The sequence below is a fragment of the Amblyomma americanum genome, chromosome 3 (genome assembly GCF_052857255.1).
Source record: "Amblyomma americanum isolate KBUSLIRL-KWMA chromosome 3, ASM5285725v1, whole genome shotgun sequence".
In the NCBI taxonomy this organism is placed as follows: domain Eukaryota; kingdom Metazoa; phylum Arthropoda; class Arachnida; order Ixodida; family Ixodidae; genus Amblyomma; species Amblyomma americanum.
Window position 1 is genome coordinate 139,940,621 of NC_135499.1, and position 19,633 is coordinate 139,960,253.

The 19,633-nt window shown below is 48.7% G+C and overlaps 1 protein-coding gene across 2 annotated transcripts; it reads right to left on the bottom strand.

Annotated features, from left to right (window-relative positions):
• Positions 1–3,521: 3,521 nt before the first annotated feature.
• Positions 3,522–18,845, bottom strand: LOC144123361 (uncharacterized). 2 transcript variants are annotated; one of them, XM_077656205.1, is made up of 5 exons: positions 18,577–18,845; positions 15,156–15,382; positions 12,037–12,362; positions 5,009–5,313; positions 3,522–3,995 (listed from the first exon to the last, which is right to left on the bottom strand). In XM_077656205.1, the coding sequence occupies exons 1-5, from the start codon at positions 18,746–18,748 to the stop codon at positions 3,733–3,735; spliced, it is 1,293 nt and encodes a 430-aa protein (XP_077512331.1). In that variant the 5' UTR covers positions 18,749–18,845; the 3' UTR covers positions 3,522–3,732. The 2 variants fall into 2 exon arrangements, with proteins under 2 accessions (XP_077512331.1, XP_077512330.1); XM_077656204.1 differs by having other exon boundaries at positions 15,156–15,385.
• Positions 18,846–19,633: the final 788 nt, after the last annotated feature.

Genomic DNA, 19,633 nt, shown 5'->3' on the forward strand with positions numbered 1-19,633 from the left:
CATTTCTGCTTTCGAAATGATGTCGGCAGCAAAATTTAGAATTGTTCTAAGCTCAGCTGATTCTTTATCAGCAGTAAGGCACAGGAAAGCGGCACATATTGCCGTATTTACTCGCGTATGAGCACGTCCGCGTAATGAACCTTACGCTGTCAAAAAGTGCACTAAATTTTCCTTCAGTCTGCTGCTGATATCGGACGCTATAGCAGACGCCATTTTTGAACGCCGAAGCAACTGTCCAGCCCAATGCTATATATCTTCATCTTTCGAATATAAATATTACTATACATCACCCTACCATACGAACAGCTAATAAAAATGTTCCGCAAGAAATCCGAGAAGCAGTAGAAACCACGCTTGCTCATAAAGGGTTCCACTGTTCGATTTGCCGCATTAAGGACTGCTGCAACTTAATGGGGTTGGGCTGCACGCTGTGAGCGGTGCTATTTGTGCTCTCTTTGGACAGCATTACAGGCGTCTACACGAGTTATATACGCAGGTGTACGTTAAGACCTGTATATGTTTTCAAGCGCAGAAACCATGCTGAAGAGTGCGTTTTCTTTTATTAAGAAGGTAAGCCCTATCCAAACAGCCTATATACTTTGTGTTATGTTTTAACTGCTTCAATTTTTTCTCAATATTTTGCCCCGCGTAATGAATGCGCCCCAAAATTTTCAGTTTTTTTTTAAAGATGTGCTTGTTATGCGAGTAAATAACAATAATATATTCATCGTCGTCATCAGCCTGGCCACGCCCACTGAAGGACAAAGGCCTCTCCCATATCTATCCAACTAACCCTGCCCTGTGACAGCTGCGGCCACCGTATCACCGCGAACTTCTTAATCTCATCCGCCCGCCTAACTTTTTGCAACCCCTTCTACACTTGTCCTCCCTTGAAATCCAGTCTGTTACCCTTAAGGGCCAGCGGTTTTCTTGCGTTCTCATTATATGCCCTGTTAAAGCCCGTTGCTTCCTCTTGATTTTGACAAGGATGTCATTAACCCGCGTTTGTTCCCTACTCTGCCCGCTTCCTGCCTCTTAACATTACACCTGTCATTTTCCTTCCAATAGCTCGGCGAGTTGTCCTTAAATTAAGCTGAATCCTTTTCGTTAGCCTCCACGTTTCTTGCCCCATAAATGAGTACTGGTATAAGATAAAGCTGTTGTGCACTTTTCTCTTGAGGGACTCAACCACACTGGCGCAACCACCGGCCGTCATCACCACCACCTCGATTAACACAGCCTTACTTCTTCGCTAAGTTGTTCGCCGGGATCGGACAGCACCCTAGACCTGGTTTACATTCCATTGACATTTGGCTTTTTTTTTTCCTCACTGGGAAGGAAACCAGGCTAAAAGCGGTTCAAGGACAATTCACTTCGCCGGCTCGGGTCATGGCTTCGCTTTTAGCTGAATAAACCGTGGATCTCGGCAAGAGTAGGCGCTTTCGTGAAAATTTATCGCCAGAAGAACGAGTCTGCTGAGCAACATGTGTAACACATTGGGGAGACGCGTCTGCGTCATGCGCCCGTTGCATTTCCCGGCGTTCCGCAAAGCAAGAGTACGAACCGCTGAGGCGTTCGACGTTACGCGCTGAAAACGACAAAACCTCTCGGGACATATACGTAAAATATACGCGCAAGTTTTAAAAAGAAAGAAAGAAAGAACAGGGACCTAGAGCCGGCTTCTCTCGAGTCTCGAATTAAATCCACAGTAACAAGTGACATCATGTCCTACATAACCTCCAAGTGTGCCCAATTCTTTTTTCCGTGTCAAGTTTAAGTTTCAAGTGTGTGCTCGTGCAAGGCTGAATTCACTGCTTTTAGGCGCATAAGCTTTCCTTCGCAGTCTTGCACACTTTCGAACTGAATGTATAAAAAGCAAAAAAATTTAATATACTAAAAAATAACGTATGTTCACTCGACGTTTAGTTTTCTAGGCTATATGCGGTTGAATTGCGGGCGAAATGCTTTAGTGAACACGCGGGTCCAAATATAGTGAAAAATATGCAGCTTCTTACCTGCGCCACTGAGGAAAATCGAAACAATGTTACGAACAGTAGTGGATTTGAGATTTAATGCGTGAAGGTGACGGATCAGAAAGAGGTAGACGATTTTTAAAGGAGTATAGGCGATTCTGACAACGAATGCTAACACCTCCTCGAATCGCATCTAATAAAGAAAAATTATCAGAATTCGCTAATCGAGCTGCTTGAGTCAAAACATGAGAAATTACACAATAATGAGCGGCTGTTTCAGGCAAAGTATACTCCACCGTGCATTCCTGCCACCACATTTCGAGCAGTCCAAGCATACACAGCGCTCTTCAGGCGTTCCAAAAGGTTAGTTTTGTTTTAAATAAAAGTCTACAACGGCTATACTGCACCGACTATGAGGTTGCGTTGTCTGCCCAGGCGCACTTGTTGCTGAAGCATATTTGTAAACGCCACCGCGGTGACTCGGTCGTTATAATGGAGAGGAAAAGGAACCCCGACTTGGGACAGGACTAGTAAACTTCAGTTGCTAGGTACCTCTCGTACTGTCCACTTATATTCCCTAAGTCCTGTCCCAAGTCGCGGCTTTTTTTTTCCTCTCCATCATGTCGGACCAACTGGTTCAAAATTTCACCATGTGGTTATGATGCTCGGCTGCTGACCCAAAAGACTCGAGTTCAATCCCGGCCGAGGAGGTCACATTTCAATGAAGGAGAAAGGCTAGAGTCCAATGTAGTGTGCGATGGCAGTGCACTTAAAGAACACCATGTTGCCGAAATCATCCTAGCGTCCCTCATAGCCAGAGTCACCTTGGGTCGTTTGATCTCATAAACCGAACCAACTATATTTTTAAACACTGATTAGTGACCTAACATGTACTAATTAACATGTTAAAATTTCTCCTTACTGCATTGGATAAAATGAAGTGGATGTTGTCTTGAAGCCAGAATTGGAGCAAAGTGGCAGTGGAAGTCATCAGCTAGAGTTAACCGAGCACTGAAATGCCCTCTGCAAGAAATGCGTACTCACCTACGGGGCAGAAACGTGGAGGCTAACGAAAAGAGTTCAGCTTAAGTTAAGGACAACGCAGCGAGCCATGGAGAGAAAAATGATAGGTGTAACGTTAAGAGATCGGAAGCGGGCAGAGTGGGTGAGGGAACAAACACGGGTTAATGACATCCTGGTCGAAATCAAGAGAAAGAAATGGGCTTGGGCAGGGCATGTAATGCGAAGGCAAGATAACCGCTGGTCTTTAAGGGTAACGGAGTGGGTTCCAAGAGAAAGTAAGCGTAGCAAGGGGCGGCAGAAGGTTAGATGGGCGGATGAGATTAAGAAGATCGCAGGCAAAGGGTGGATGGTGCTGGCAAAGGACAGGGTTAGTTGGAGAGACATGGGATAAGCCTTTGCCCTGCAGTGGGCGCATCCGGGCTGCTGCTGCTGCTGGTGCTAATGATGATGATGATTGTTGGCGTGCTGCGTATGAGACGGTGCTATAAGGTGTGCGTGGAGTTGGACTCTGGACACGGCGCGGTGTCTTTATTGTGCAGTGCATTTTGTTGCATACACGGCGATGGGGTCCATTTAGTCCCACACCATTGCCAGAGTCAGTATATAAGCAGGCATCGCGCTTCATGCTGCCTCTTGAGAGTAAGTGGAGAATCAGTGAGGAGGAAAGTGGAGGGGGAAAGGGGCCGGCCGGTTATGCACTCTGCAGCAGCAAAAGAGCGGGGAGCTTCTTTGCCAGTCAGGTGTAGTTGTACTTGTGGTTGATCATGCGCTGCAGGCCACGGTCCGACGAGGCGTCCGTGCAGTAGATGGCCATCAGGACGCCCACGGTGGTGAGCGCCGAGCCGAGGGCCGAGCTGAGGAACATGACGGACCCGGTGCGCAACACGATGGTGCCCACCGCTCCGAACATGATGGTCGCCGTGCCGCTCAGCACCAGAACCCAGATGACCACGTTGCGCGCCAGCTCGGCCACGTCCGCAGACCTGCAGCGCCGCCCACCTGCGTGTGGTGCACACGTGAAGGTCATGCGGTACATATACATGGACAGATCACATGGCGCACACATTCACATGCAAACTCTACAGCACCACTCGGGAGAACAGCAGAGGATAGCGACCGGCTTTATGCTGTACTTAATCTGTTACTGGCTATAAGACCCATATCTGAGAGCATTGTATAACGGCTTTCCGCAATGCGTTGATCTGGAACATCGGCGCAGGGATTTTCTGTACAGCGACATTTTCCCGTTGACGTCTTTGTGCCGTACATTGTCTAACGGTTATTTCCTGTAGTTATTCGTTCCTGCGCATTTTGCGTGGCTTTGAAACTGATACACACCACTCCACGGAATTCCTCTCATACTCGAGTGGCGGGAAAATTGTTTGACAAAACAGAGACGCCGACCAGTAAAATGAACTTATTGTTAAACCAGTAAAATTGTTATATGCAATTTTCTCGGCAATGAATGCGTTTTTTTTTTCTGCCGGACAAACATCAACGTACTCAGAAAGGGACAGAGAACCGGTCTTTACCAAGTACAAAAATTGTACGGAATTGTCTTCTGCGTCCCTTTGAAGCTGTTCTCTTTCCTCTCTCTCTTTTCTCCTCTTTCACTCTCTCGGGCTCTGCCAGAATCGGCGCCTCGTGAGATCTAGGACTCGTCCCTCGCGAATGAAACCGACTAGGCGTCATCACGTGGGGCCAACTTTCTCCATTTCAATTCTCGTTCCTGGACGATTTCAGTGCATGTTAAAGATCCCCAGGCGGTCGAAATTATTCCGGGGCCCTCCACTACTACGGCACCACTTTCTTCCTTTGTACTCTCAGTCCCTCCTTTATCCCTTCCCTTACGGTGCGGTTCTTATGTCCGCCGATATTTGAGACAGATACTGCGTCATTTCCTTTCCCCAAGAGCCAGTTCAATTCAAATCAATTCCTGGCCTTCAGCACTGTGACGTGACGCTCCCCCGAGAGGTTCTTTCGTGAGTGGCATGCATAGTATAGTGACGCACCTCCGACGAACATGTCGCTGGTGCGCAGCTTTCCCGCGGGGCCCCTGAGCTCGGAGAGGGAGAGCTTAGCGCAGGCGGCGTGGTCCTCCAGCCGGGCGATGAGCAGGTCGTCCTCGTAGTAGTCGGAGCGCGAGGAGGAGCTGACTCGCACGCGGCGCCGCTTCTGCTGGCGGCAGGCGCTGGGCCGCAGCCGCTGCTCGGCCAGAGGGCAGCGCCGGCTCTCGGAGGACGAGGGCTCCGGCCGCGCAGACGACGAGCCGCCCCCGACGCCCACCTCCGGCGTGCGGCTGCTCGAGGCACGGTCCCTGCGCCGGCCGGACACTCGTGCCTCCTTTGTGCACGAAAGCTACGCGCTTTGGGCTACAAATTCCAACTCAAGAACGCTGCTGCTTTTCCCCGTCAAAGGACCCCCTTCCAGCCAGTGGCGTCGGCCGATTCTCATGACCCTGCTGGCGTGACAATGCAGAGAGCGGCGCCACAATGGAGAGAGAGGTCTGTCCAGGACCATAGAGGGAAGGAATTATCCCCTTTCATCTACCGTTCCCAGCTTTGTCACACTAGCAGGGTCTTGAGAATCGGCCGACACCATTGGCTGGAAGGTGGCCCTTTGACAGGGAAAAACCGCTGAGTTCATAAGTTGTATCTGACTATAACGACCAGCGATTCCAGAGACGGCTAACCCACGAAGAAGACCCTCCAGACAATGGCGTCCACCGATTGACATGACGTCGCAGTCAGTCACTTTTGCATTTCAATTGCATTTCACGTTACAGAGCGCCGCAACCCTTCTTTAATTCTCACCGCCGGCAACTTTGAACTTTACCTAGTCGTGTGTTCGCTTGCTATGAAGGGGAATTTCTGCTAAAGAGTATGACGGCTCCGTGCTTTAGAACCATCATGGGCAAGCGACGGCACTCAGGCACGTGTACAGTAAAACCTTGCTAACAAGTTTTTTTTTTAAATTGCAAAAATACATATAACCCAGGTAAATGTTCCCAAACCACATAATTTTGAAAATTTACCTGCTGAGTGAGGCACACAGACATTTATTGACAATTTCACTTCATAAAAATGTCGATTAGTATTTCTTGCCGTAAAGTATGAACTGATCATTTTCTAGTGCTTGCAGAATTCACTCCGCGTTTGCGCTGTCTTAAGCGCGGAAGGAACTTCACAACGCATCCAGTCCGTCGACGGCAATGTCGAAATAATAATAATAATAATTGGTTTTTGGGGAAAGGAAATGGCGCAGTATCTGTCTCATATATCGTTGGACACCTGAACCGCGCCGTAAGGGAAGGGATAAGAGAGGGAGTGAAAGAAGAAAGGAAGAATTAGGTGCCGTAGTGGAGGGCTCCGGAATAATTTCGCAATGTCGAAAATGCCCGAAGTCTTTTTCGCGTCATTTTTTTAATGCTTTGCCCCATTGCATAAAAGTACAGCAAAGAAGCGACCGCGGCACCTGACTGTCGCAGCATATCTGCTTTTTATGCTGCATTTCCCCCATCCAGGCAGCTCGTAAGTGCATCGCTGTAGTTCATAGACACTTCGCCGCCTTTCCTATATGCACCACGAAGAATCCTCTGCATTTCTCCTCTTCATGTCGCCTCCCCTCAAAAACGGTTCTCTCGAATGCTAACGCGCAGTTTTAAATTTTGTTGTTGGTATCTCGACTCCTTCTAACTGAGCACTGCAGAGAAGCCCCCGTGAGGCGGGTGACTGCCGCTGCACGTTCGGCCACCGTGTATGCTTGCACATGTGCGCTTGGTCAATAAACGCATCATACGACCCCAGTTCGTCAGAATTCTAATCGTAATAGCCGGGAAATCGTGTTCTTTGGGAACGTACTAACCGGGAAAAATACAGGACATTTTTAATGTTAATGCAGCGCGAAGTGCATGCTGCTGTAGCATGTAAGAATACGTTCTTTGTTCCAAATAACTTCTGGCTGCAGTTACTGCCCAAAGAAGTAGATACATGGTCATAATGCACGTGCACGTTAATTGTGAAGATACGAAAGTTTCATGGTGGCTATCATAAGGGGCACGTCGACAAAAGCATGGGTACAAAAGGTTCCGTATAAAATGCAGGGTACAAAATGCAGTCAAACCTCGCTGTAACGATACGGCTAGTAATGAATTAATGTATATAACGAAAAAATAGCTATCCTCTTGTAAACTCTCGAAGAATACTATGTATTTGATATCTCATTTTTACGAAGCCAATACGGGATATAGCGAACTGCTATCGGATATAGCGAACCCCAAGCGAACGTCATTGGCAATTTCGAGCTGAGTATCCTGTTAGAGATGAGGGGTCCTTGAGTGAGCTGACTCTTTCAGCGCCGCAGGTCCCTTCTCCGAATGACGTTGTCGGACTTGGTTATGAAGGAAACTGTACAGGGGGTTTATTTTACATTATTTACAAGATTTTGGAACCCATTGGAGGGTGATGGGGGAAGGTCGGAGGATCTGAGAAGATCTGAGGATGATCGAGGATTCCTTCTCACGGCACTCGTCGTCCGGTTTAAAAAAGGATCCGTTCCCTAGGATTCCCCAGGTTCGAGGAAGTCTTCGCCAGGTTGGGCGTGGCCTAACTTGCGTTGTCGTACACACACACCACTTCACATTGGGACACGCCCCCGTCGCATGTCTCGCCGGAGAGAGGGGGTGCCGCTGGACCATCTCCCCCACCAGAGAGAGCGTTGTTTTCGCGTCCGAACGACAGTTCTCACGCTGTCAAGCCGAACACGCCTTCCGGGAAGTCCGAATGGGCGAGGCGCCGGCGAGCAGGCACAGTTGAAGGGGTGAGCCACCCCTGCTCAGTTTTGGCGGTCGCTAACTGCCTCTGTACCGCGCGGTCGATCTTCCGGGAACAATGTTGTTTACAAACGTCAGCAGAGTCCTCCGTCTCGAGTCCAATAACCCAAGCGGGGACAGGCCGTGGGAACCAAGATGCCTATCGCCGTGCAGTGACCCCGGTTGCAGGTGTCCCGGGCCAACTACGCAGCTGAACCAGACGGGCTGTCGTCAGAAACCTTACAATCCTTAATATCCATGTAACTTCACTTTAGCGGTGTGCCTGTGCAAATAGCCGTGGCGGTCTAGTCGCGTCGTGGTGACATGAGCGGTGTAATCATGTAGTCCACCCCTAGGCATAGAGAGGGCGCAAAATTTATGTTGGCACCCTCCAGCTAGTCATGGCTTCTGGGAAACAAGGTAGTGTAAATGGGAAACTCTCCACCCCCACCAGCACTAATTTGGGAGGAAGGGGACGGGGGGGGGGGGGGGGGCACTTGGTACGCCACCTTTTAGTCCACAAGCAGTTGCCGGCGCTCGGCTTAGAGAAATGGGAACACCTGCTTTTGCTGATAATCTGCCCCTCACTTAGAGCTTTGATACTTTCTATCATTTTTGGGAGCATACACACAAAGCGAAGAAGGACAAAGGACGAAAAAAAAGCACACAATACAAGCGCTGTCTCGCAAGGAAATTTTATTTTCGACCTTCGCAACAATATGATGCCTGCCGGGAAACAGGGTTGCCACGAAAGAGCCTCCTTAACCCCTCTCCCCCTCCCCCCATTGTGAGAATGAATAGGGTCGATTTGTAACTGTGCGCAGCAGTTCCGTAGCCATTCGATGCAGCAGTCTGAAATCCCCGCGCATAGTTTGCCGCCTCTGTCGAGCACCGCACAAAACATGCGCAAAACTTTTCAGGCGAGGCCCACATTGCACTTTTCTCCGGACGATTCGTCGGCTCGGCGCGACAAAAATTTGACGTCGGCGCGCCCACCTTCGCTAAAACCTCAGTATGTAACCCGCTGAACGATGTCAAGCAGCGCGATGCACTCGGCCCGCTGCGCCTCGATAGAGCTGTCAAGATCACTGAAGATCCCCCATTCTCCAAACCGCTCGCTGCTCCTGGACCGTCACAAGCGCGCTGCACTTTTGAGATATCGTGTGTAGATTAGTTCTTAATTGCGGCATAGTGCGCGTTTTAGCCGCCTGACAGTCTTTGGTGAGCCTGACGACAACGACGATGTCCGTGAGCACAACGCGGACATAAAGCGGTTGCTTCGGAAACGAAGTGTCAGCTAAAGAAGGACGTTGACGAAGCTGCGAGCACGCCGTTTATAATCTTCAGCGGCGAAGAAGCAGTCACTGACGCCGCAGCCCACGGTGTGAAAGGAACAAGAAATAAGCTGATATAATTTGCATTCGAAGCAGTTGAGAGGGCCTGTTTCAAATTATCAAATGTTTTTTTTTTTTTTTTCCCTGTATAGCCCTCAGTCTGGTGTAATCGTTCTCCACAAGACACATCTGTCATGTAATGAAGTATTATTGCCGGCGTGTTTCTGAGTCATGCAGGAAAGCAAAAAAAAAAAACGGGAACTCGCGACGGAATCGTCGCCACCGCGCTACGTACGGCGTTAAATTTTCTGGACAAGCCTCACACTGTCCTTGACAGCATTATTCCATCAAGGCTAGTTATCTAGGCATCACGGGAGTAAACGTGTGCGTGTTGGCGAGACTGGCATGTTCAGTTGGTGTGGTGCCGATACTCCGCCGCGTAGGGGGCGCGCAGTCCGCGTGTTGAAGGATACCTCTGCACAGATTGGCGACACAGTAAACGCCAGCTATGCCGTCCTCGGTCTCCACATTGACAGAAAGCCCGCTGATATGCGACTGATGCGGTCAAGGTGACTTACAGCTGAAACGAAGCTATCGCGGGCCCCCTTAGACTTTGTTAAAACGAGGTTCAGCTGTAAAATGAATCTTAAAAGCACAGGCAACAAATTTTTTTCGAAAGACAAGACTCAAGATCCAATGGAATAGGTGGCATAATAAGTATACGTGCACTTTTATACCTAATATAGATTTTTAAACATTTCAAAGCATACATACTCTAATCCGCGTAAATACGCAAAGCATGCCCAATAGCTGAAATGAGATCGTCTGTTTCATAATAGGAGTCCATGTAGGTTGTGCTGAAAGTATGTCACCGGAAAAACAAGCCCTGAAAGCAAATTTCATTCGAATATGTTTCTAAGTAAGAAACTACTGAAAGGCAAGTATTTTGGAAAATTTAAACGGTAAGAAATGCGCCTGGGAATCGGACGTATACGCTGCAGCGTTAAGGCCTCACGAGAAAAAAATAAAAACGAGCATTATGCATCTCTATCGCATAGATATTAAGACTACGATAACGGTAGGAGGTTGTGTATGCTGTGAGGCGCGCAAAAGTTTTGTCAGTGTTGTTTTTGATAGAATTAGGGTTACAATAGATTTTAAAAACTCAAGAGAACGGGCTATATTTAGAAAAGGGCGTTGAATAATTGATCAAGTTACACAAATATTCAATATGGGCTGCGTGCCCTTTCTGTAATGGGCTTCACGTACTGTGAAAAAACAATGGGCTCGGAATAAATGCCAGCAGTCTGCAGGCACAGTGTAATTAATGGGCTCCTAACCCATGTTATTCGGGACCAGGCAGCGATTTCTTCGAGCGATTTTTTTCGGTACAGGAAGGCGTGCAAAGGCTAATGTAGCAAAATGTAGTGAGAAGAAAAATGTAGCAAAGGCTAAGATTTTGCCGACAGAGGAGAACACGACAAGCGCCGAAACACGTGCAAACTGGGTATTAGAATATGCCGCTCTGTGGCTTCCTCACGTGACCGTGAGCCGAGTCCTCCAACTAGCGCCGCGTAACGTTGGCAGCGCTCGCTTCTTGTTTGCCTCGATTTCAACCTCAGCGAACAGATGGCGCGATCATCTGTACCGCTCTTAGAGCGCGCTACCGTATTGTGTCGATGAAAAGGGCACGCCTTTTTTTTTTTTAACAAGCAACGTATAGAAGGATTAACCGGCTCTCTGGGACTACATCAACTGCGCGGAGCGTACAGCCTCGGTCGAAATTTTCAGGGACACGGGGTTCCACTATTGAACCGTCCAGTCGGGCGCTTACGATACATAATATGGAAATGTTAGGAGGAGTGAGCATTGAAATTTATCTTTCAATGACGAGAAATTTGAAACTTCAAATACTGTCGTATAAAGACCACAATGCATGTGGCTCCTAACCCCACATCATCCAGCCTGAGGACTTCTGACCATGGCTGTTCGCGCATTATGTCATGCGTCGCAGTCTGCATTTCGTACAGCAGCGCTGGAAAGTAGCGACGGCCATACGCAAAAAACAAAAACAAAAAAAAACAAGTCCTTATGTTATAACAAAACTGAGTGGAAAGACGGAAGACTGAAAACACACTGGCTAGCACCACGAACACCAGCGCTGCTATTGGCCTGTGTACTTCCTGCCCTGTCCTTTAGCGCTGTTTTCTTACCATAAGTGTTTACCATTTACCCTTGTTTCACTCCATGTGATTATCCTTCGCCAATAAGCCATGCCTATGCTCACTGCCATTTTACATAATACATTTGAAATCTCAGAAGCGTTCTGCACTTGAACTAAACCCCTTTCAAGCTCTATCCGAAACGTGAGGCGGCTAAACGCACCACCTGACAAAAGCCGAGAGTTATGCAAATATAGGATCCTCATATAGCACTGTTTTTTTTTTTTTTTCAGGCGTGGTGGTTCATTAAAGCTGAACACATTAATTAAATCCGCGCAAAACTCTATTTCAACCAATATCTAACGTGGCAGTTTGGTCATGTTCGTATTGGTTCGAAATAGACTGTTGTTAATCGGCGCTCGTGTGTCTCGTCGTTTCTTGTTTCCTCGTCTATTGTGCGTTGTTCAATCCTGTCAACCAATAACGCCCGTCCGTTCCTTTACGGTGCACCTCGATAGCAATGCTCTCCTGCTGCTGCAGCGTGAGCACGGAACAGCTGCTCGTCCCACTTCCATTAAGCGGACCAAGGAGGATGTATTCCACGTGCCACGGAATATGAGTAGGGTACGGCGAAAGCTTCAGTGACAGGAAGCGTCTCGCATTCGTACCACATGCTCGGCTCTCGGGTACGAGTAGCGCGGGTACACGTACTCTGTTTCCTTGCGTACGTGTACCTGCAGCAGTAGTGGTCTGCGGTGGAAGACGAGATGCCAACGAACGATGTGCAGGGCTGGATGTCGTCTCGCAGGAAGCGACTGCGCCGAGGCCCCAGCGTGCCGTCAGCGGAGGCGAGCTCGTCGTCTTCCCTTCCGGGCGCCATTCTGCGCGCCGGCGGCTCAGACCGCGTGTGGGCGTCCACTCCTACGGACAGCAGGCTACGCTGGTGCAACGGCCTCTTCCACAGCTCGGACATGGCCGACCGCTGGACCCGCAGCTTGGAGCGCCGTAGCACGGTTCGGCCCGGCGGTGGAGCGGACGGACCGTGGGCCCCCGCCAGCATCTGCGCCGGCGCCATTAAGTGGTCTGATTTGATTTTGTTTTGGAAAAGTTTAACATCATGGTACGCGGAGCTGGGTACTTCGATAAACTTGGTTCACTGCGCACACGAGCGCAGAACTGGAGGACAGAATAAGTGTACTTTGTTCAGTCGTCCCCGTTTGTGCGTTGTCGGCCTGTTTAATGGACAGCCAAAGTGGCTCTGAATTTACAGTTTGACGTCATGTGACGTCACTTTTATAGTTTATAGTTATGATTAAGGGAGCAATTTCTCATTATCATCAACTTGAGCGCAAGCAGCACACCAATAAGTTACAAAATTAACTTTCCCATAATTTTGGCAGGCAGTTGAAGAGAATATCTTCCCTGCCCGCGGCTAGAAATCCAGGACCACTGCCTGGCCTGGACAGAGATTCTCAGAAAACTGCGCATCTTTCCTTTAATACACTATTTTAGAATAGGGTGACCCTATTCTAAATGTCCCTAATAACCGCATGGCTGCTCTTAGAGAGATACTATTGATAATTACCTCTAACCTGAGCACAACCCCACATTGGGCAATTACCCTAAGTATAACCCTTGTAAGAATTTTAGAGCCCAGGGGATTTGGTTCTGGGCCACACTGTTTTGCTCACAATGCATCCCCAGCGTTCCAAATCTCCTGAAGGTAACAATATTTTTGGTCCTGCCCCATCCGATGCGTGGGACTTCCACGAATGCTACAGGATTCCCACTGCAAGCTTAAAAGCAACCCCCTGGGCTTTAAACTTTTGACAAAGACTGTACAAGTTCAGTTGCGTCATTTCAAATGCCTATTTCTTTCTTCTGTAGTGTTCAGTATTGGGTGAATCCGTTCGTCATGAAGATAATTGGCGTGTTTTTTATTTCTTAGTTGACCACCTAGTGTATTTCTTTGAACACTTTGTTTATTCGTAGCCCATTGGATACTGAACGAAATAAAGCGAATACTGCTTGCATGGACAATAGGCGTCTAAGGGAGCAGGGCGTCATCATCATGTGTGTGCATGCCGCATTTGAAATGGTGTTTTGTCATTTCAGAAATCTTGCTCGACTACAGGGCACAAAAATGCGCTTCGAAGCGACGACTAGAGGAAGAATAATTTGCCGTCTCGGAGCTTGCATGGTAAATTGATAGCTGTAGTGCCTCTTTCGTTTGGAAGCTACTGGGTTTTACTATGAACAATGAACTAACACATCTCCTGCTTGTATACTTAAATATCGGTTCGTCAGCCTCACTCTGTCATTTGCGCTAGCCGTGCTTGCGCTAGCTCAGTGGATAGAGCAGAGCTGTCCTGTAGTCGGATGCAACTCAAGAACGAAGCGGCTTTTCCACGTAAAGGGACCTCCCTTCCAGCCAGTGGCGTCGGCCGATTCTCATGAACATGCTAGTGTGACAATACAGGGAGTGGCAGATGAAAAGGAATGGTTTCCTCCCTGCATTGTCACACCGCTCCCTGCAGTGCACGCTAGCGCTAGGCTCATGAGAATCGGCCGACGCCATTGGCTGGAAAGGGAGTCCTTTGAAGGAGAAAAGCCGCTTCGTTCTTGAGTTGTATCCAACTATAGCGACTCCTGCTCTAGCAATGGTCCTAACCCTGAACTATACGAAGACATGAGAAAACTGTTCGGGTTTCCGATGAAAATCTGTGGTTGAGCGCAGGTGTATGTTATTGCAGTTCATCCCTCGTTTGACTTTTTTTTTTGCAGCATACAGTTCACGGGTTAACTCTGAGACCATTTGTGCTAAATGTCATCCAGGTGGTCAAGGTTATTAAAAAAAGGAAAAGGGTGGTAACTACATGTTTCACCGGTAGAAGACGTGTACCACGCCAGGAGGGAATAGGTGCAGCGAGTGAATGAAGGGAGAGCGAACAAATGTAGAAACATACCACGCACCATTTGACCGAGTGTGCGTGGGTAAAATACGCGAGAAAAGTGGCAGCCGCATTTCGATGGAAAAGAAGTGCCGACGTGGGTTTCAGATGCACGTTAAACCAGACCTAAACCTACGCACGCACAGACCTCCACAGTTAGCACTGTTAAAGCGCGCATGCCCTAGTTCATGCCTTTAGACGGTAGGACAGGAACATTACCCATTACCGACGTTGTGACGCTTATATCTACTGGGAAAACGGCCTCCTCCATCAGTATAGTTCAAAGAGGACATTTTTTTATCATTTATCCAAGTAATCATCGCCTTATCTATGTATGCTAGGTGCGGTGTTGGCGACGAAAAGAAAGCGGGCGAAAGAGTAGACGCCATTTTTTCCTCTCCTAGAAGGGAAAAACTCGACATTATGGTTGTTTTTATTGCTGATCTTAAGGGAGCAAAAAGAGACGATGTATATCTACTTAAACAGCACGCACGAACTAGCAGACGAAGAATGACGATAATAGCAGACGAACAGGGCAACCGATTGTTCTCGAAGGCCAGAAAGCTAACGAAGGTTGGCGCACTCAGCTCCACAGGACCCCGCCACCTGCAGGTCTGTAGTTGAGTAGGTATTGAATTAAACAAAACCGAAGTTGGTGAAAGTTCACCCGTAGCCCTCCTACTCTACGGCGTGCCCAGTATGGATCCTGTCGTGCAGTGTAGTTTCGGCAAGTTAGATCCATCCTAAGAGGATTCTGGTGTGGGCTAGTTGCTTCATATTTTCTACGAAACAGATTAACACAGCTCCCGTCCTGTGTTTCTTCTATCCTGTCCTCGTTCTGTTGCGCAGTGTTAATCTGTTTAGATCCATCCGCCGGAGAGGCCTTGACGAGCGGGTTTCACCTGGCGGGAGCGCTCCGGAAAGGCGCTGGACTCGGTGAGGATGCTGCCGTCGCTGGGGAACTGCAAGTAGCGGGTGAGGACCGAGCTCGACTGGTCGTTGTCTTCGCGAAGGGGCCGACGGAACTCAGGGGAGCTGCGCCGCACAGTAGGCGTGTCGGCCACGCCGGGCTCGAAGCAGCACGCCTTCTTCACCTTGGTGAGCGAGCTCCTCCCGCCGGCCTTCTTACCTGCTGCGTACGAGGGGCAAAGGTTCAGCGTGAGGCGCTGTTGTCTGTAGACAAAACCACTACTGCAATGGCGGAAGCATCCATTGCTCCTTAACGGAGATGACGATTCGTGCTACTCGTTATGTCCCATCGGAAGGACGAGATAAGCAAGCGCGCACGGATAAAGGAGCGAAGAAGCACTTCGAGGCAGTCATTTACCATCGGCATCATCCGTTAGCATCACCATCCGACACAGTCCACCGAGACTTACCGTGCGCAAGCCGCAGCCTCTTATATATATAGGAGGTGGGCCTTTCGGGTTTTGTTTTGAAAATTGGGCCGAGTTTTTTCGGCGTTTATTTCAGAACCGAGTTTTAATGTGACAGAGTTCGGAAGTCCCTTTCAGCAGAAGACCCGGCGTGGTCGTCGTCATCGTCGGCGGCGGCGTCCGCGAAAAATTCCCTGAGAAGCAACCTAGGTAGCAGGTGGGCAACTTTGGTCACGTGACTGTGTGACGTATCAATACCAGCCCAGTGGAGGGGGCAGTTAAATTAATGCCTGGTAGCAAGAGGTTGCTCGGGATGAGCAACCTGGGTCTCACAAGGCCCACCAGTGCCTCTGTGTTTTAAACACCCACCTGCCGGCGCAGTGGCGCATAGCTTACCTGCTGCAGTACAGCACCAAGAGTGGCAGGAGGACTGCCAGCGAGCTAGCTATCAATGTAAATTAGAGAATGACCAGTTCCGCACATATGGGCATTAATTAACCCGTCGTACCCTATAACGTCGTACCCTTAAGGCGGAGCTTATAGGGCAACTGCACAACTTTTTAAGAATTCCGCGATATTCAAGGATTCTAATCTATACAGGCTGCAGGTAAAGCACGTTAAGTGTTTTTGAGCTAGCATTTAAAATAAGGACGTAATCGACGATTAAATATTAGGCTTCTTCTCACAGCACCAGAGGAGTGCGGAGAAGCTTGAAGTACCATCAAGGAGCTAAGCTTTCAAATTTCTGCTGCCATCAACCACACCCTGCCGTGTCTCGTTGGATGCTGCCAAAGAACGCTCAGCGTCGCTTGCCTTCGGTAGCGTTGGTTGTTTTCACTTGAAAGGAAGAGTTTATGCGTTGAAAATGTACCGGTGCGATTGATGACGTCATGATGCGCCCACCAACTTGGCGCTTTGCACTGCGGAGAAGCTCGAAGGCCTTCGCGATTTTAATCGGTGATTACATCTTCATTTCAAATGCTAGCCCGAAAGGACTTCGCATGCTTTACCGTCAAGTTTTACACATTCGACCCCTTTAAGCTCGCCGATTTCTGATGATTATTATCGAGTTTTATGGCGCAAGGGCATCTATGGCCAAAGAGCGCCATGGCACAAGGCATTTTCGACTTCTCAAGGTGGGGTCTAAGACCGATTTCCCAAGCATTTCACCCTAAATAAGCCGAGCACCGGACCGGGGGAAAGCTTGTACCCGTTGTATCACCGGCGGGCACCCGGCGTTACTGGGGATCGAGCCCCGCACCTCCCGCATGCGAGGCGGATCCTCAACCATTGGGCCACCGCTGTGTCGATTTCTAAAACCTACGCAGTTACTCTGCCCTATGCGGTAGGTGACAGGGAAGAAGAGGCGCTATTCAAGCAGACGACATTTGGCGATGCGGCGAAGCTTCCCGGTCTGCCGAGGTGTGTAGATCAGCAATGCCCCAAGACGCGCTATAATTGCAGTGCGCCACTTAATCCAACGGTAACACCGCCTTACCGCGCCTCTGGCTTCCGTACCTTGCTCGCCTGTTCCTTTCACTGAGAGTAACTCATACTCAGTAGCCAGCCAGCCAAAGCATGCATAACGATACTAGTGACCTTTTTCGGTTAGAACCGAATTTTTAAAACTTAATGAAGAGTACTTTTATCGTTTTTTTTTTGTTTAGACCAGAAAGTCCAACCCCTACACACATCCCAGCAAATTTTCCAAATTTGTTTTCAACGCCTATTTCTCTGCCGCCACCTGCCTCGTTTTCTTTTTTTTTTCGTTCGCATGGAGTCCATTCTGTTGATTTAACAAACTGCCGTTAATATATGTTGTGCTGATCACATGTTCTGCTCAGGTACATTTCCTCCCCCTGATTTTCAATGGGGTATCATTAACGCGAGTTGTGGCTCTGACACCCGCTGCTTTGTTTCTCTTATTGACACCCTCTTCATTTTCCTATCCACATACCGCGGCGATGTCCTCAATCCAAAGGCTTTTCGTTAGCATGCACATGTATGCACGGGCACTGGCAAGACTCAACAGTTACATACTCTCCTACGTGCGTTTATACCATGCATTGGTTAATAGTAGACCATAAATTCACTGATCAGGCCAAAGTATAAGCTGCGGGTAAGCACAAGTTGAATGCTCTGCGCAGGTCTCTTGAGATATGCTATGCGGGTGAATATGTTCAAGGGTGGAGTAAAAAGTGTGGGCGAGGTGCACAGCGGCTGCTGAATGTGTGAGTGTGATTTATGAAATGCAGCAGGCGGTGTCAGCCTTCCAGAGTGCGGGAAATTGATCTGCCCGAGAGTCTCCTGTAACAGAGAACGGACTTTCTACTGCTTTTTCAAAAAAGGCATGCTGACTTTTGATGGCAACCTCCACTAGCCGAATCCAACCTAAAGCAACTATGAGGCTCCATTAGATCACGGTTAACAGCGTGCGATTTAATTGACCCATCTGCCCCACATCCACATGCGACTCCTAGCGCACTCGAAGTATCCTAAATCTATCTCACTCAATGTTTTCTGATGAAGGAGCTAAAGTCCAGCTATGGTCCCCTAATAAGAGTCCACAGATTCCCTTATCAGTGTCCTAAAGCTCTGTGCGTGCATTAAAAGCTCTCATATTTGTGTCCTCAAGCGCCCTTATCAGTGTCCTAAAGCTCCCTATGAGTGTGCTTAAAAGCTCCCCTAGCTGTGTCATCAAGAGCCCTTATTAGGGCACTTAATCTCCCTTATCAGTGCCCTGAAGCTGCCATAGTAGTGGCCTAAAGCTCACTTATTACATAGTGCGCTGAAGCTCAGTCCTCATCAGGGTCATGAAGCTCCCTTCTCAATGCCTGCAGTTATGAAATTGTTTCGTGAGCGTGGACACAGCGACATAAATTAAAGCTTTCCCTAAACACATCCCTCTTCTATCTCTCGGTAGAAACGGCAAAGTCAGAGGTCGAACCTGGGCTTCCTCCCGCCGCTCCCACGTGCACGGGCACGAAGTCCTTGACGGCGATCCCCTTGACGGGCACCAGGGAGAACGGGGGCGCCGAGTAGGCGCAGCGCTCCACGAAGGCCGAGGCGACCGTCGGACGCTCTCGAGAGTCGCCCCGCGGGTCTGCCTCGTGCTGCATAGCCCGTACCTGGGGGGACACCACCACGGCTCGCTCCAACGGCGGTCTGCACTTGTCGACGTCGCCGCTACTACTGCTGCTGCTGCTGCTCCTGGTACCGTTCTTCTTCTTCTTCTTCTTCTCCTCAAGTAATATGGCACTCTGGAACGGCCTTCTTCTTCTTCTTCTTCTTCTTCTCCTCAAGTAATATGGCAAGGCCTATCCCTGCACACTTCCTCTTCGCCTTGCTATCCTCTTCTTCCATTCGTCCATCCGTGGAACGGCTCCTCTTGCCTCCGTCTTTTTTTTTTTTTGCTTTCAACAACGATTAACAGCGTACTGAGAGAGAAGTCTTATACAACAGGACAACCAGTCTGGTCGTTTTAAACAAAAATTAGCCCCCTCACGCCGCAACGACACAGCAAAAAAAAAATGGCATGATACACGTTGTCATTACTTAATGGGAGTTGTTGTTGTTGCCTCGGAAAGGAGTTAATTCAGAAAGAAAGAAGAAGGCTAGTTAATTCACTCTTGGTGCTAAAATTTTGTCGTAATCTCCTATTGAAATTTCCTTGTTTATGCAACTACACCTTGGCCAATCCCCCCATGTGGGTATGGGCCATACCTTAAGAGGACGAAGAGGAAGAAGAGCGTCGCTGCCTCGTAGGCAGGAGGACGCAGGAGGAGGAATTCACGCTTGGTGCTAAAATTTTGTCGTAATCTCCTATGTAAATTTCCTCGTTTATTCGAGAAACCGTTTATGAACGCATTTTTTTTTCATATAATGTGAGATTTCGCTATAACAATCAAAATATCCGCAGATCACCCGACGGCAGTCTTGTATTTCTTTTTCCATTCATGTTATTGCTATTGTCAAAAGCGTTTCCCATTGGTTTTCTATGGGAG

Coding starts and splice junctions, on each gene's coding strand:
- LOC144123361 (XM_077656204.1), bottom strand. CDS start 18,748: ATGCAGCACGAGGCAGACCCGCGGGGCGACTCTCGAGAGCGTCCGACG. Junction 15,386..18,576: donor AGCGGCGGGAGGAAGCCCAG/GTTCGACCTCTG, acceptor CCTCGTACGCAG/CAGGTAAGAAGGCCGGCGGG. Junction 12,363..15,155: donor TTCCGGAGCGCTCCCGCCAG/GTGAAACCCGCT, acceptor GCGCCGGCGCAG/ATGCTGGCGGGGGCCCACGG.